We start from the raw sequence: 12,651 nt of genomic DNA on the forward strand, positions 1-12,651 counted from the left end.
TATATACAAAGCAACAAGTTTGTGAAAATGGACTTTTACACAATTTTTAGTAGGTTACCAAATTCACTTCTGTAATGTGTAGGACCACAAAACCCACCTCACACATCAGTGACTCCTTCCTGGTATTACTATAGCAATTAGTTTGGAAAATGTTACTTCCTTACAAACGTGGCTTTGAGTTACCGCGAGAGCGCAGCTGTTTCACTCTAGCCAAAGCGCTTCCTCTCGCAACAGGGTCGTAAAGGCCTACCTGTTACAGTAGTTTTTCTACCATTTTTTAAAATGCCTTTAAAAAGTGCCAGCACAAAAACTACCATAATACAATAACATTACAATTAATTCCTTTTTAATGATAGCATTATCAGTCGGACAAAAAACTGTGGAAAAGTCTAATTCTTTTAGATGCAGGCCATGTCGCTTTACACGTGAGGTCACACCATGTGTCCATCACTAGATTCCATAGCAAAATAAACCAAAAACCATCAAACAGGTGCTATAGAGTGCATTCATCAGGAAAAAACAGCATTTCGCTACAATCATTTAATGTCGTCACACAGAAGTTAAGACATGAGAAATTCACATTCATGTATCAATACATACAATATACTGTACAATGGAAATGGGGGAACTTAATACTTAGCTCTCCCGGGAACAAAATACAATAAAAGCATGAGATAATATGCTGAATCGACTGTTTTATTTGGGCGCGTGTTAATGTGTAACCAATTTACTGGTTCAAATACAGGCTTTAAAGCAGTTTTTATAGCCAAATATGTAAAAGGAGACTATAACGGCACAAATGAGTTTGGCTTCTGTCTTTACACACAGTCTCTCTTTTTGTACTGAAATGAGTTGTCATCTAATAGTTCCAGCCTGTAATCTTATAACACGATCTCAATTACACAAGGCCACATATGATAGGTTAATTGAGAAAAAAACTACTTTAGTCATGTTCTTATCACAAGAAACATGCAGTTGCAAGTTTACAGTCTATTTTGAGGAGCATTTAAAAAGCAAATTAAATTGTGCCAGCTGCACGACTGCTTTAATGTTTAAAGTACATCGACGGATTTGTTGTCACTCATTTCCCCAGAGTTTTAGCAACATCCTCATAGGCGAGCTCGATTTCCACGTCAGCCGCACACGTGTTGGTGAACTCCTCTCGGCTGTAGGCGTTGCCAAGGTAACGCCACACGCCTCTGAATTGGGAAGGGATGTCATAATTGCGGTACTTCTTCGCCACCACCTGCCAAGAAGCAGGTTAGTGAGACGACCGCGGTCAACACTGCATGGAGAAAACCAGGTAGGAGCATCACTCGATTACCTTGACAACGTGAAGTTTGGGAAGAAGGTTGCAGTCAGCCAGTGTCAGCTCATCACCATCCAGGTATTTGCGTGCCGATTCTCCATCGACAAGATGGACTTCATTCGGTAGGGGGTTCAGGAGATACACATCCAGCTTGGCCAGAGCCTTGTTGAGACTTTGCACTAATGCTTAAAGACACATGTGCTCCAAGGTCACAAGACAGAATAAAGAGGAGACAAGATGCAAGTGTTTACTGGCTGACTTACCCCGATTTTTATCTGGTCTTGTGTTTTTAATGTAAGCGGAGAACTTGGCAAACACATCGTTTCCTGCTGTGTTGGACTGATGGTTCTTCACTGTAAGTTTGGGATACCTGAAGAGGGCACCATTAGTTGAGTATTTTTCATGTGTGTGCGCATATGCAAAGCCTACCTGGGTGGAGCCAACATCTCCTCCAGGTACTCCTCAATTTTATTGACATCAGTAAGCACCTCTCCCTGGAATGTGAGAAAGGGTGGGTGTGTCCCTGGGGCCAGGTTGTGAAGGTCAGTTGGTTTCCTAACAAGGGATAAGAAACTTCCTTTTGAATCAAAATCATGAGGAATCTACAGTGGTGTCAGTGTTTGCCATGTTTGTCACACTTAAATGTTTCAGATCATCAAACTAATTTCAATATTAGTCAGTGACAACACAACTGAACACAAATGAAGTTTTAAAATGAAACTTTTCATTAAGGGAGAAAAGAATCCAAACCTACATGGCCCTGTGTGAAAAAGTGATTGCCCCCTGAACCTAATAACTGGTTGGGTCACCCTTAGCAGCAACAACTGCAATCAAGCGTTTGTGATAACTTGCAATGAGTCTCTTACAGTGCTGTGGAGGAATTTTGTCCCACTCATCTTTGCAGAATTGTTGTAATTCAGTCACATTGGAGGGTTTTCCAGCATGAAGCGCCTTTTTAAGGTCATGCCACAGCATTTCAATAGGATTCAGGTCAGGACTTTGACTAGGCCACTCCAAAGTCTTCATTTTGTTTTTCTTCAGCCATTCAGAGGTGGACTTGCTGGTGTGTTTTGGATCATTGTCCTGCTGCAGAACCCAAGTTGGTTTCAGCTTGAGGTCACGAACAAATGGCCGAACATTCTCCTTCAGGATTTTTTGGTAGACAGCAGAATTCATGGTTCCATTTATCACAGCAAGTCTTCCAGGTCCTGAAGCAGCAAAACAGCCCCAGACCATCACACTACCACCACCATATTTTATTGTTGGTATGATGTTCTTTTTCTGAAATGAGGTGTTACTTTTACTCCAGATGTAATGGGACACACACCTTCCAAAAAGTTTAACTTTAGTCTCGTCAGACCACAGAGTATTTTCCCAAAGGTCTTGGGGATCATCAAGATGTTTTCTGGCAAAATTGAGACGAGCCTTAACGTTCTTTTTGTTCAGCAGTGGTTTTTGTCTTGGAACTCTGCCATGCAGGCTGTTTTAGCCCAGTGTCTTTCTTATGGTGGAGTCATGAACACTGACTTTAACTGAGGCAAGTGAGGCCTGCAGTTCTTTGGATGTTGTTGTGGGGTCTTTTGTGACCTCTTGGATGAGTCGTCGCTGCGCTCTTGGGGTAATTTTGTTTGGCCGGCTACTCCTGGGAAGGTTCACCACTGTTCCATGTGTTCGCCATTTGTGGATAATGGCTCTTACTGTGGTTGTCTGGAGTCCCAAAGCTTTAGAAATGGCTTTATAACCTTTTCCAGACTGATATTTCATATTGCATTTTATTCCTGGTGCTCGTGTGAGCATATCTAACGTATTCCCTCATCTGAAAATCTATCTCGATTATAGATGGATAATATCATCAGGGAATGCTCTTTTTTTCAATTTGTTCCCTAGGGAACTTTGTAGGTTCTCAATAAATGGTAACTCCATCTCTGAATTAGTTAAACAGTGAAACAGCGGCTCTTTCATAACTGATTTTAAGATGAAAGCCTGTACATGATCCTGTCCCGACCAGGTTATGAGTTTAGCCTTACCATGTTACCATGGTGACAGAGCTGCTTTAAAAGACAGCTACCTTCGCTGAACACGCCAAGTTCGGCTTTCAACTCAACACAGCTCGCTAACCCACCAAACTCGCTTGGCTGTGTACCCCCTGAGTCATGTGAATGAGAGCCATAGAATAAACACAGCATAATCTGTTATTCGCTGTTGAATTGTGCTAATTTAAAAAAGTTCTCAACAGCCAACGTGTGATGGGAGAACTTTGAGAGGCGCTGGCCGAGATAAAAAAAATTTTTAAATTTTGATGAAATTATGTCCAATTTGAAAATTAAGGTGTTTTTAATCATTTTGTCTCCCCTACGAGGTAATGCTTTTTTCCTACAGTATTTTACAACATCATATGCAAATGATATGCAAATTAGACAATTATGTCATCTACGACTTATAGGATAGCTAATATCTACTTTTCCTACTGAAACGTTGGCACCCGTGGGAGATACATATATTGTGTTGGACTTGCACTGGTGTTGTTGTGCTCAGGTCAGAATAAATAAAAGAGCGTCAGACTCTGTGAGAGACTGTAGGAAGCTACACTGTGCCGCCGTCTGTCGTCATTGCAGAGAGCCATGTTTCAAATGCGGTATTTACCCCCCCCAAAAAATTACATAATGAAATAAATTAGCGCTATTTTTGACAGCCCTGTAATAAATGCATTCCATGAGGCAGATTCTGTGGGAAATTTGTTTTCTTGCTGGAATTGACATAATAACGATCACGTCAGTTGACTACTTTGCCTGGGGACGCATTTTACGCAACACATTCACTGAAAATCAGACTAAACTTCGAGTCAAGTCCTGAGTCATTGATGTCAAAGTACAAATCGAGACACACGTTAAGTCCAAAGTCATCAAAATTGTGACTCGAGTCCAAGTCATGTGACTCGAGTCCACACCTCTGCTGACTGTTACTGTGTTATGTTCACACCAGACACCTACAGTCATGGAAAAAATGATTAGACCAACCTTGCTTCTTCAGTTTATTGATCCATTTTAGTGCCTGGTTGAACTAAAGGTACATTTGTTTGGACAGATATAATGATGGTAACAAATATAGCTCATAAGAGTTTCATTTAAGAGCTGATATCTAGCAAGGTCCGTGGTTTTCTTAACCATAATCCCTGCAGTTCATACATAGCTATAGCATTGTACTGCCAAACAATTTAACTCTGATGATCTTACGAGCTATGTTTGCTGCCATTGTTATATTTGTCCAAACAAAGGTACCTTTAGTTGTATCAGGCATTCAAATGAACAACTGAAGAAACAAGGGTGGTCCAGTCTTTTTTTCCGTGACTGTATTTAGCCTGTTGTTATGTGTGCTATTGTGTAGTTGAATAGCTTTGTCTTTCCAGATGAAATGTCTGTTCTTTGTGTTACATTTTGGGAGAAAAAAATGTCCTAAATGCAAGTTTTTTTTTTACATTTTCTAAATTCTATGTTTTTTTCTTTTTAACTGATGCGAATTTATACTGTGGAGCGACTTATAGCCCGGAAAATAGAGTATGTACGAGGGATGAGCGAATACACCGCTATCTGCATGTGTATCTGCTCCCCCATCTTAATATCTGTACTCATAGCATAAACCGGAAGAGGGCGTGGTTTAACCAGAAACGGGTGGGGCTTAAATCGGTACATTATTTCAAGTCTGAAATTGACATGGATTGATGAGAAGTTGCTATATTAATTGTTCATTATCCAGCTATATGTGTACTGTGTATGTGTGGAAGTGATCTGTACAACTTTATGATTATTAGTTTTTGTAATGATCTGTGTTTGGCAAAGATGGATCTAATCTGTATTTTTCTCAAAAACACCGCGTTCAGTACTACGAGCGAAGTTCTCCAACTGGCTTTATAGCACCAGCAAAATTAGAAGCAAGCAGGCAGAAATAAAAAAAACACAGGCAGTGACTGACGCGACAAGAGCCGTTTACAACTCCGTCTTGTAAATGCGCCCCAACGCGACCCCAATTGAGCTGCAGAAGTGACTGACGCAACACAAGCCTGCACAGCGCTGTTTTGTGAAATACACCGCTTGCTTTACCAAGTATCTTCAGATACAAACCAAAATAGAGATTTTAAATTTGCCAATCGCACTGTGTACGTGAATTGAGGCACCGATCGACTCATTTGAGGCTCCAGGCTGCGCAGTCTGTGTCGGGAAGGGTGGTCGCTGTGTGTGTGTCTGGCCAATCACAAGGGAGCGTGAATGAATACATGAGGATTTCCTTTCATCACGATTACGGATGATAACAAGACGTACCATATGTAACGGTTAGTACCCAGCTCATCCCTAGTATGCATCTGTCAGTGTGACATGCTAGTGTTTGTTTGGGGTGGAATCGGTGCAGTCATGAGTAACACCTCTTGAGGTCAACGGTGGTGACATTGAAGACGACGCCTTTCAGCCAAAGGACCATGAAGAGACGCTGTGAGAATGGACAATTTCCAATGCTCTCCCCATCACTGCCAGCCTGTAAACATTCCCACATCACACACACACACATTGACACACATGACATTAAAGTTAAAATGTATCTCTTTTCTTCTAACACACACCGATATGGCACATCCACCACACAAAGCGAATCTTTAAAAAGAATCAGTGTCTTTTAGCTTTGTATTTGGGAATTCGGGTTGCGTGTTTCAGTGCATGATGGGCGTGTGTGACAGGACACGGTAACACGAGCCTCAGCCCAGCATGAATAACCCACACAGCTTCCATTAGCTGCCTCACTGCTCATCTATGGACTCACCACTTTTCCTGCTGTTTTCTATTAATGGGAATTCACTATTTTTAGCTTTACTTGACCACAACTGTTTTGTTTGATTTCATCACGAAACAAAACACGCATTGTGTGGACGAGCCAACCCTCACTCAAATTTCTTTGTCAGTAGCGATGAAGGAAAATGTAAATAATGGATGTCAGCATTGGAAACCCTCTGCATGACCTGCGGCAAGACAAAATGAGTTATGGTTTTAGATATGATGTTAAATGGTTTTCATACATCTAATAATAAAGTTAGCATAAAGGAGTGGTTATCAATTCTTTTTGGTCATGCCCAACATGTGGGTTCACTCTATCATGGTTTTTCAAAAATATATGAATAAATTATGCTGTTTCGTGGTTGAATATTGCCTATTATTAGTCAAAATAATGTATTTTTTTGATTAAATTAGGATAAAAATGGCTGCATGAACTAAAATACAAATATAAGACATTCATAAGATGCATTCATAACGTTGAGATGCACACACTCAAGCACAAATCTTATTTGTGTCTTTGACAACTTTTTCTCTTATTAGGGATATCCCGATCCACATTTTTTGGCTTCCGATCAAGTCCGATTTTATTTATAGTCTTGCCGATCTGATACCGATCCTTTTAAAAATACATTTTTGTTACAAATTTGTGGAACTGAATATGGTTCTGAAAATAGCTCCCCAAAGCATTAAAAATAATGCAACCTTGTTTGGCTTTTGTAACAAAGCTGTTTGAGTCAAGTCCCTAATACAATAAAGGATCCAATAAAAGTCCAAAAAGATACAATTGGAAAATATGGGCATGCAAAATACTTTTAGGGTAGGACTAATCATTTGACATGGTTAAAGCTCAATTTGTGGTGTGATTTAGAATATACAACTTTTTAAAATAAACTCTCATCTGCCCAATAGTAATTTATTGACGGTCCCTAGCATAAACAACCAGCAGTTAGAGCAGCAAACGGTGGTGGAGCCAGAAATATTTCATTGGGCTGGCCAAGGTGAGACCATTACTCACACAGGGGTGGCAATAGGTTGATAGCTGAAATGTCTAGATGGCCAGTGGGGTGACCAAGGGTGGCCCAGCCACCACGTACCTCCGCCACTGCTTCCCATGCGAGCTCCCCACACAATGACAGCGGTTCGAGCACAGTGAGGGTAAACTACCGTTGTAGCTCCGGAGCCGAATAGCCAACGTCCATCGTGAAACTAACTTCACCACGGTACACCACGGACATGTCTGCATGGTGGTGCTGGGTTTTATTCTTGCGGGCGGCGGTAGTCGAGTGGCAACCAGCTTTGCACATTACCGCATCTACCATGTTGGAGTGTAGCCCAGAGTTAAGAACGTGTTAAGGCAACCGTGTCGGCCGATTCAAAATATCGGATTGGGACATGCCTACTTATGTCTACTATATTGGGTGGCACAAGTGTAAAAGTGACTATTGGGGTGTTATTTCATGTCTAGAAGGCTCTAATAACATAATATTTTGTCTGCTCATATAGCTTATAAAATATAAAAACATCATCTTGCTGGGTTGGGGATGGTGTTTTCTGCTTTTTTCACTTCTGCTAAAGTGCCAAACATGAGTAGTTTTTGCACAAATGGCAAAAAGTCGGAAAACATCACATGCGAAAACCTCATAACTACACACAGAAGCCAAACGCAAGGCCGTTTAAAGTTGCTGCTCTCTGCATAGAAAGCACCCCAGTAATAATTCAGTGAGAGGGGTAGAGAGTGATTGTCCATGCACGTGGGTGTCGGGTTCACACAGGGAAAATCAGCACGCAACAACAAAAACATGTCCAGTATAGACTTAAAAGGCGCCCCCACTCTACAACACACACACACACACACACACACACACAACCTACATAATCTTTGTATTTACTGTGCTGACAAACTTGCTTTTTAATGCCCCACCTTGACAAATAGCTCGATGTCTGGGTCCTTATCTTCCTCTGCTGCAATATCTGTCATAGTCACACACACACACAGAAAAAAAAAATGCTACTTGTGCGTCTCCGCTCCACAAGGGTGTATTTGTGTTTGCAAATTCTACTCCAGGTCCATTGAGTGTTGCCTGTTTGGTACCATGGCAGCTCTGTCAGAGTCAGCTGATGATGAGCGCCAGGGACGTGTGTGTGTCAGCCAGAACCAAGGAGAGGGATGGCGGTGTGTGTGTAAAAGAGTGAGGTGGCCTCGACGGTGGAGCATGACGTGTTTGTCAAAAATAACCCCCTGCTTTGAGGCAGGATGGGGTTGGGGGGTGTCAGTGGCAACACCAATCGGGCCCCAATCATCACAAAAACAGGTGACCCGAGTGAGTCACACTCATCTGCGCCCATCACACAGCAATGCATATGTGCAGCGTTACAAACAGTAAAAAGAAAGTCACCTTTACTCTTCTGCAATATAACCTCCCGTTATATTACTTTCATTTATGACACTGGAGTGTTCAAAGTGTCAGATTTATGAGGACTGTACACTCCAGTGCATTACTTAACGTAGAAAAGGCCGATGCTAGAATTTTTGACTCCCTGGTCACATGCTCTCAGGGAACCGCCCTAGCACTGAGTTGGAACATTCTGGCCAGTTCAAGTTATATTTGGAATCACAGCGACTCCCTGTAAGAGCAGCACGAGCAATGCCGTTCAGTGTGCAAGACATACAGTATGTCTGGTATGGGAATCACACACAAAAACCATCAGGAGACAGCCACTGACTTTGCACATTTATGGGGCCCCTAAATTGTTTAAACATTCACTCCAACACCTGCACCGCACAAACCATTGAGATCCAATTCGAGAGCTGAATTAAAAATGTTGCTTTAGCAAAAATAATCCTCGGTTAACATTGGTACCATCCAGGGGGTATTATTTGAACATGCTTTTTAGTTAAGAGTTTAGAGCAGGGGGCGTTTAAAGTTTTTCCACCGAGGGCCACATGCTGAAAATTGAAAGGATGCAAGGGCCACTTTGATATTTTTGTAAATGCATTTCAACTTTTTGATATGGATGAAAAAGTGAACTAGTCTGACTTTCGCGCTTTCCTCTTTTTTTTTACCATTTTTGCTATGTTTTTTTACAATCTTAAATAATGTTTGTCAAGTTTTCTTTTCATAATATTATGACTTTATTCCTATCATATTTTAACTTTATTCTCATAATATAACTTTCCCAAATTTTCAGAAAATTACACCTTTGTTTCTCATATTACGACTTTTTAAAATATATATACTTTTTACTATTTCAACTCTTTGCTACTAAAATTACATCATTTTTCCTCACAATATTACGAGTCCATTCCTGTAAAAAAGCTTTTTTCTCATTAGAATGACTTTAAATACATTTTTCATTTTCCAACTATTTCAACTTTCTTCTTGTAAATTTTCTTCTCTTTATTATGACTTTACTTGCATAATATTTTCATTTTATTCTTGTAATATAGATTTTTTGCGCAACCTCCTTACAAAAATCATTATCGAAAAGGTTTAATAATGTTGAAGTGTAAAAGGCATTCATCTTCCATGCTTTGATGCAAGTAACACATCTAATCATCTTCCCACATAACCTACCTTAATAAAAAGTGTGACTTTAGGTGTGCCCTTCTCAGGCCTTGCAATAATGCAATGAGGCTCTTACCGCACTGTGGAGCAATTTTGGCCCAATCATCTTTGCAGAATTGTTGTAATTCAGCCAAATAGGGGGGTTTGCGAGCATGAAACGCCTTTTTAAGGATTGAGATCGTGACTTTGACTAGGCCACTCCAAAGTCTTCATTTTGTTTTTCTTCAGCCATTCAGAGGTGTACTTGCTGGTGTGTTTTGGATCATTGTCCTGCTGCAGAACCCAAGTTGCTTTGAGCTTGTGTTCACAAACAGATGGTCGGACATTCTCCTTCAGGATTTTTTGGTAGACAGCAGAATTCATGGTTCCATTTATCACAGCAAGTCTTCCAGGTCCTGAAGCAGCAAAACGGGCCCAGACCATCACACTACCACCACCATATTTTACTGTTGGTATGATGCTCTTTTTCTGAAATGCAGCGCTACTTTGACACCAGATGTAATGGGACACACACCTTTTTTTTTATTAAGTATTTTCCCAAAAGTCTACTACTAAATTGACGTTAAATTCTTCACAGCAGTACAAAGTTATTCTCAAAAAATTACTACTCATTAGATTTGACTTTATTCTTCTAAAATTACTGCTGCTTTTCACATTTTTGCTATTGTTTTAGTTTTCTTGTTAAATTGTATTTTTAGAATGCGGTGCGGACCAATTAAAAAAACAGGAGCGCGCCGCAAAATGGCCCCCAGGTCGCACTTTGGACTGATACAATCAATTTAACAAAAACAAAATCATTACCGAAAAGGTTTAATAATGTTTGAGTGTACAATGCATTCATCTTCCATGCTTTGATACAAGTAACTCAAATCATCTTACAAAACCTACCTTAATAAAAAGTGTGACTTTAGATGTGCCCTTCTCAGGCCTTGGCTTCAATTCGCCTCTCTCTTGCTCGGATGCCGATGATGATGATGTCGAAGACGAGAATTTGCGTGACACACAATAATCCCCCTTCATATTTGTCGGCACCTTCCCCCTGCTCAACTGTTTGTTGTACTCTGCAACTTCAGTCTTTTCCTCACTGCAGTTAAGCTTCTCCCCGTTGTCTTCGTGTGCGTATGAAGAGGAAGATGAGGATGAAAAAGATTTTTTGCGGCGCTCCTCTCTGGGAGGAGGGGGTGCTGGGAAAGAAGGGGGTGCAGGTATTCTTCCAAAGGCCCATCTTGTGTTCTGATACACTGGTGTTTGACCGGGGGGCTTGTTGTAAGGCATCTCATATATACCTGATATCTGGTTCTGGTAGGTGGCCTCTGGGTTCTCGTAGATATTTCCCTCGGAAGGATTCATTCTAAATGAGGAGAAACAAAACAGGTTGACCTGAATCTGGCAAGGTGCACAGCACAGTGAGGGTGATGCCGACGGTGCCTACATTATCACAAAGCATCCCAGGACTTTGGACTGCATGTTGAGTACAGTATTTCAATGGTTATATTGTTCTTATGACATACAATTGCTCTTCTCCTCAACAGAACAATAAAAATGCAATACAGGCACGCCATACTACAGTACTACTTGTCTTTGATAGAAACAAACGAATTGGCTTTTCAAAAAAACGTTCCTTCATATTGAAAGTGCAAAATTGTGAAAGCAATGTGGCCAGTCATCACAAAATCCCTGAGTCCCGCCCTCCAAATCTAAACGCCGATTCGCTGAGTGACCTGCCAATTGATAAAGTTGACGAAGACGTCAGAAAAAGAAAATAATGTAATAAAAATTCTCAATTCTCGTGTTACAAGCAATTAAATAATAAATATTGCGCTATTATATAATACGACAGCTATCTATTACAGACTAGGATTTATGTGAAGCATTATGACAGGATTACGCTTTTACTCATTGTGTTGTATGACATGCTCTTATTTTGTAAAGTGTTGTGCGCTGGGAAATGACGCAAAAAGGAAGTCTCCCTTCAATATAAAACATGTATTTTTATGTGATGTTCGAGGTGGTTGCCAACCGCCAATAAACAAATGTAGCTGAAAGCTATATCGTGATATTGGACGTTTACTTAATTTTCACATGCAAGGAGAAGATTTAAGGAGAAGATTCCGCACACTATCGAACAATTAAAACAATTTACATTCACGTTGCATTGTAAGAGGTGGTATTTTGAGAGTTTCATTTGTAGGTTCCTTACCACTTGCCTAGCTTCCTCGGTTGCGGTTGTACTGACGAGTGAAACGAGGACTTTATAGTGCTCCTCTTTCCTGACATTTGTCGTTTTTAGTGTCACGTTTATGTATTGTTTGTGACGTCAAAATACCGTTTGTCCCACGTTCCAAAACTACATGCCTGTACTTCTTTATGACGTAACAGTGCATGAAAAAAACGAACAAAGAGTAAAATTGTTTATTTGAACGTAAAGGATTTGACAGTAGTGATGTGTCGGTCGCGAACGACTCGGCTGTATGAGCCGGCTCTTCGAAATGAACGACAGGAGGCGGTTAGAGTCATTGGGAGCCGATTACTTTTATTTCCTCGTCTTTTTTCTGTTAAAGGCGAACGTCATTGATCAAGATGTGTGGCGGCGTCGCTGTGTCCACACTGGGCAGAGGGAGAGGCTTTGGGTTAAACACGCCGTGGCCCGCTTAAAGCCAATTTGTTCGTGAGAAATTTGTATGAAGAGAATTTCCCATCACTAGACCTAACAGACTGTTAGCATTGCTTTTGCGATTGGAAGTCGTCCCTTTGAAAGTTGAGAAAATAAATGACCGGAAGTGTGGAAGTGGCAATTTGGCGATGACTTATGTCAACTAATGGTCACCAGCTCTGCGCTATTACGTCTTCAATTAACCTGTTGTGTATGCTCTTGTTCGTGGTTCAAGGTATTCCTGTCCAGACCTGTTCTTGTGGAAACGATAGGGGTGGGGGGGACTGAACGCTTACTTTGAAA

At 40.8% G+C, this 12,651-nt stretch overlaps 1 protein-coding gene across 2 annotated transcripts; it reads right to left on the bottom strand.

Annotated features, from left to right (window-relative positions):
• Window positions 1-676: 676 nt before the first annotated feature.
• Window positions 677-11,978, bottom strand: LOC129183291 (chloride intracellular channel protein 5-like). Of its 2 annotated transcripts, XM_054780377.1 has the most exons (7): window positions 11,896-11,978; window positions 10,584-11,046; window positions 5,727-5,836; window positions 1,739-1,864; window positions 1,573-1,679; window positions 1,325-1,494; window positions 677-1,246 (listed from the first exon to the last, which is right to left on the bottom strand). In XM_054780377.1, the coding sequence occupies exons 2-7, from the start codon at window positions 11,043-11,045 to the stop codon at window positions 1,082-1,084; spliced, it is 1,140 nt and encodes a 379-aa protein (XP_054636352.1). In that variant the 5' UTR covers window position 11,046; window positions 11,896-11,978; the 3' UTR covers window positions 677-1,081. The 2 variants fall into 2 exon arrangements, with proteins under 2 accessions (XP_054636352.1, XP_054636359.1); XM_054780384.1 differs by lacking the exons at window positions 10,584-11,046; window positions 11,896-11,978 and adding an exon at window positions 8,051-8,259.
• Window positions 11,979-12,651: the final 673 nt, after the last annotated feature.

Source organism: Dunckerocampus dactyliophorus, chromosome 1 (assembly GCF_027744805.1).
Source record: "Dunckerocampus dactyliophorus isolate RoL2022-P2 chromosome 1, RoL_Ddac_1.1, whole genome shotgun sequence".
Lineage (NCBI taxonomy): Eukaryota > Metazoa > Chordata > Actinopteri > Syngnathiformes > Syngnathidae > Dunckerocampus > Dunckerocampus dactyliophorus.